Source organism: Ipomoea triloba, chromosome 9 (assembly GCF_003576645.1).
Source record: "Ipomoea triloba cultivar NCNSP0323 chromosome 9, ASM357664v1".
NCBI classification, from domain to species: Eukaryota; Viridiplantae; Streptophyta; class Magnoliopsida; order Solanales; family Convolvulaceae; genus Ipomoea; species Ipomoea triloba.
The window spans coordinates 8,694,195-8,699,194 of record NC_044924.1 but is presented as its reverse complement, the minus strand read 5'-3'; the positions used below and the strand labels follow the sequence as shown (position 1 = coordinate 8,699,194).

Genomic DNA, 5,000 nt, shown 5'->3' with positions numbered 1-5,000 from the left:
AGTAATCTGCTAACCATAAAACATGCATACTATATATATACGTTCCATTGCTAACATAATAATAATTCTTAGAAATGGGGTGTAAAGAATTGGTGAGCATAAGCAGCATGTAAGGTTGTAGCAACTTTTAGTATAACTTTGACAGAAAATCCAGTTTCGTGAATGGGGTGGTGTGTGGGATGTGGTGTTTCGGATGCTAGTGTGTGTGTGGGTTTTTTTTTTTCCTTTTCCTTTTTACTAATTGTTGGAAATTTGAGCAAGGTACGCATTTGTATTTTTTCAGTTCTAGCTAGTAATGTTTTTTTGTTGATTTGTATTTTTTCAGTTCTAGCTAGTAATGTTTTTTTGTTGTGGGGTTCCGGTTATGGTTTCCGTACTGAGTTGTTTTTGGGTTTGTGCTCCGGTTATGGTTTCCGTACTGAGTTGTTTTTGGGTTTGTGCTCATTAGGCAACACGTGTGTGCACCAGTCTGATTGCGCTATTGATTTTGTTCTCATTTAGTTCTTTTCTGGTAATTTGTGTTATTTAATTTGATATGCATCAATATTTTTAATGAATTATTTCCGTCTACCTTGTTTTTGAAATATGGTGTGCGGGTCTAGATTGGCATGTGTGCATAGTGACCCAACATATTTTGGGTTTGTGCTCGTTAAGCAACAAGTGCGTGCACCAGTCTGTGTGCTATTCATTTTGTTCTTGTTTAGTTCTTTTCTGGTAATTTGTGTTATTTAATTTGATATGCATCGATATTTTTAATGAATTATTTCCTTCTACATTGTTTTTGAAATGTGGTGTGCGGGTCTAGCTTGGCATATGTGCATAGTTACCCAACATATTTTGGGTTTGTGCTCGTTAGGCAACAAGTGTGTGCACCAGTCTCGTTGTGTTCCTTTTTTATTTCTTTCATTTCGAATTTCATTTACAAATTGAAATTCATTTTCAATTTATTTAGTAACTTCTATTTTTTCCTTTCTTTGTTTTGAATTGAAAATAGAAGAGTTGAGTCAATCAAAAATATAAAGGAGGTGTGTGCGCTATTCATTTTGTTCTCGTTTAGTTCTTTTCTGGTAATTGGTGTTATTTAATTTGATATGCATCGATATTTTTAGTGAATTATTTCCTTCTACCTTGTTTTTGAAATGTGGTGTGCGGGTCTAGCTTGGCATGTGTGTATAGTGACACAACACATTTTGGGTTTGTCCTCGTTAGGCAACAAGTGTGTGCACCAGTCTGTGTGTGCTATTCATTTTGTTCTCGTTTAGTTCTTTTCTGGTAATTGGTGTTATTTAATTTGATATTCATCTACATTTTTAATGAATTATTTCCTTCTACCTTGTTTTTGAAATGTGGTGTGCGGGTCTAGCTTGGCATGTGTGCATAGTGACACAACATATTTTGAGTTTGTGCTCGTTAGGCAACAAGTGTGTGCACCAGTCTGTGTGCGCTATTCATTTTGTTCTCGTTTAGTTCTTTTCTGGTAATTGGTTTTATTTAATTTGATATGCATCGATATTTAATTGTGGTATTTGCAGGGGTGATGCCCAGTGTTTACGTGAACTTCGCGTTTGGTTCCTGTCAGAACTATTATTGTTTCATAGCAACACGCACCGTCTTTCCAACGTCACTTCTGTAGAGGAATTTGCAGCTAATGTTGGTTGACGAACCTCAGTAGTTTTATGCTTTTCTTAATTAACTTTTCATTTATCAGATATGGGTTTGTTATATTCTTCACTTTGTTCACAAATGATGTTGTCTTTTACGTTTTCGAATAAATCAGGGATATTGTTACACTGTCTCATTTGTTAGATACTTAATTCACGTTGTGATTGAATTAGATATGTGCATTGCACACACCATCATCCATTCGTGTTATACTAGTATTACATACATTGTTCACAAGTTTTCATCTCTTCGTTTTCCTCACTGGGTCCTGAATTTGTCAAATATAAATTTATATAATCAGTACATTGCACCTACAAAAAATATAAGATCATCCAACAATTCAGGTTTCTGTACACGCCCAGTATCACTCGCAGCCACCTACGCCTCTCCATATTATTTCAAAAATGGCTATAATGTATAAATTCTAACAACCCTTTGCAACCGTTAAATACATTTTTTGCACCCAGTAACTTGCACACACCGTCTTAAATAAATGCACCCCATCGCAACATACTAACTAGGTTATCTGCACACGTTAAACCCATTTCTGCACACACCTACAATTCAAATTCCACAATCCCCCATATTTAACACCATGAAAGGACAACAATCTGCGTATACACAAATGCACACACTCATAAAGAAACACACACTGCTTTAATGACATACATGGGGTATTAACACCCACTCTGCCCATAAACGCACACACTTACACAGTAAAAACACACGCTTAAAAACACCCACTCTGAACTCCATTCACGCATCAAAAAATCCATTCACTACTTCACATCTTTAAAACACCGCCCAATCACTACTTACACAGAGTTTTGCACACACTAATGCATGTGAACCTGTGTACCATTATGCACCGTTGATCTTGCTCGATCTTGTGATTTATAAGGATTTTAACCTGGTACTATAATGTGAACCTGTGTACCATTATGCACCGTTGATCTTGCTCGATCTTGTGATTTATAAGGATTTTAACCTGGTAAATATACATCATTGCACAACTGCACCAGATGCACCACTTCTTAGATCTTGGCCGTTTAATCTCACATCTCAACGGTGCGTGGGGGTTCACAGGTTCACACCTGAAACGGACCATATATATATATGGGATAACCCAAACCACGTTGGTCGGATAATTCGATTTGGTGACCACATTGTTTTAAACTTCACCCTCTATTGGAGTTGTCTATCCTTCTTGGTTTAAGCCAGTTAATTATGGGCAACCTTTAGTGGCTAAGTTTAGAAAGCCGGTCAATTTCCCGGTAAATCAAAGATATATATAATATCCAAAATTTTGAGCTGATTTTTTTAGTAAATTAGAAGCCTATAGCCAATTAAGTCGCAAATATTAATTAATTGAAATTACAAACTAAATGCAGATCAGAAACAATTTTATTCTAATGCAAAAAATAAAAGTACAAAAATCACACAAACTAATATCAAGTTTTGAACCACAGTACTCAAGAACACCACACCACACAGACAAGCTAAGCAAAAACATGATTTTATCCAAAACATTGAAATTTTAGAATTTGGACTGGATGTACGAAACTGTATTCTTGTCCACTTGGAAAGCCTTGGCAAGGATATCCGCATTAATATCCGGATCCGACCCGAAGACGGCGTTGGCAATGGTGATCACACCGGGGTTCTGACTGCTCAATCCGGCAAAAGCCACCGCCTTTGTGGACCCAACATTGCGCTGAAAATGGACAAGCCCCACCGGAAACACGAAAACGTCGCCGGTCTTGAGAACCTTAGAGATGAGACGGTTATCGGGGTTGGAGGTGACGAACCCAACTTCAAGAGCTCCTTGGAGAACCACGATGACTTCCGTGGCTCTGGGGTGAGTGTGGGGAGGGTTAATGCCCATAGGCTCGTAGTCAATGCGCACCAGTGAAACGCCGAGAGTGTTGAGCCCCGGGATTTGAGCCACGTTGACTGCGGTGACTTTGGAGCCATTGGGATTTGATGTGTTTCCGGGTAAATGCAGGCCGCTGAAGAAAAAGTCAGTGGCTTGAACCATCTTGGGATCCTTGCATGCAAAGCCGTTAACCTTAGCCGAGCTACTAGGATCTGCAACGCAGAAGTCTTGCAATGGGCTAGGCTCGAATGCCATGGCGAGGCCGCAGAAAATGAGAGCTACTAAGCTAAGAAAGACGGTGAAATTTGCCATTTATATAACTATTGAACAATGGAAGCTAAGGGAGCTAATTAAGCTAAGGTAGGAATTGAAATGATGAAGAGGATGTGGTTGAACTACTCTTTATATAGAGAGAGTTTATGCATCATTGAATTCTATAAATGTGAAGCCGTCCATAGAATGATGTAGGCGGGAGGTGTGGTTATTGGATGTGACAAGGTGAAGAGGTAGGTTCGCCGGCTGATATTATGTTAATTTTGCAGTTTTGTCCCAAGATTCTCCAAAGGATATGGAGGAAGGTGACCGACAATTGTTGGTTGACAGATTCATCAACAACAGATTCTATCTAGCTACAAATTACAATATATTGGCGTTTGGTTGGGCCCACCTCCGCTTCTTTCATTTTATTTTGTTATGTTTGCGGATGACTATTCTCGTTATACATGATTTTTATCAATGCGCTTAAGATATGATTTATATAATATTTTTGAGCGTTTTCGTGTCATAGTTGAGCGTTTCTTTTCTCGCAAAATGAAATCTATACCGCCTGATCTGGGTGCTGAGTATAATAGTTTCTAAATTTAAAACTATCTATTTTAAAGTAAAATAAGCACAATAAAGCAGAATTTCAGACAAACTCATGGTTAATGTATGAGAACTAAGAAGAGAAAATAATATTAAGACTATTAGGGCTCAAGACACTTAAAACAAAGAATTTATGCAGTAAGAATAAGAATTATAATTACAAGATAATAAGTTACTAGTCCAAGATATTGACGGACTAATTAAAAAGTTAGTTGGGAGTTGCAAAATAACAAGATAGACCACAAGGTTCCGATCCACATTGCAGACTAGGTGGAGACGTCAAGGTGAAGAGGGTCAGAGAGCTAAGAGGTAGCATCCCCAACAGTAGTTTATTCACGGTCTTTTAAGAAAAAATGTCAACATGGCAAGAGAGAGAAGATGTGAGAGAATGCAAAATTAATTCCTGCAAAACAAAAGTTTATTGCAGAAAAGTGGGCCCCACACAACATTTAGGATAGCCTCGCACGGCGTGCGTGGCTGTCACTCATGCGCGCCTGACCCATCTGTTTGTTTTTTTTGTTTTTTTTTTTGTATAAATTAATCAGATTTGTTTTTTTTCCTCCCCCCCCCCCCCCCCCCCCCCCTTTTTTTTTTTTTT

General features: G+C 38.1%; 1 protein-coding gene and 1 long non-coding RNA gene across 2 annotated transcripts in view; one reads left to right on the top strand and one right to left on the bottom strand.

Moving 5' to 3' along the window:
• LOC116030637 overlaps window positions 1-1,831 on the top strand; it is a 3,319-nt gene extending 1,488 nt beyond the window's left edge. Inside the window, exon 2 of the long non-coding RNA XR_004100439.1 lies at window positions 1,533-1,831. This is a non-coding gene — a long non-coding RNA (uncharacterized LOC116030637). The remainder of the gene's footprint in view (window positions 1-1,532) is intronic.
• A 1,273-nt stretch (window positions 1,832-3,104) lies between these two features.
• Window positions 3,105-3,879, bottom strand: LOC116030601 (putative germin-like protein 2-1). The gene has a single exon (XM_031272903.1). It carries the CDS (start codon window positions 3,848-3,850, stop codon window positions 3,200-3,202), a length of 651 nt encoding a protein of 216 aa, XP_031128763.1. The 5' UTR covers window positions 3,851-3,879; the 3' UTR covers window positions 3,105-3,199.
• Between the last annotated feature and the right edge of the window lie 1,121 nt (window positions 3,880-5,000).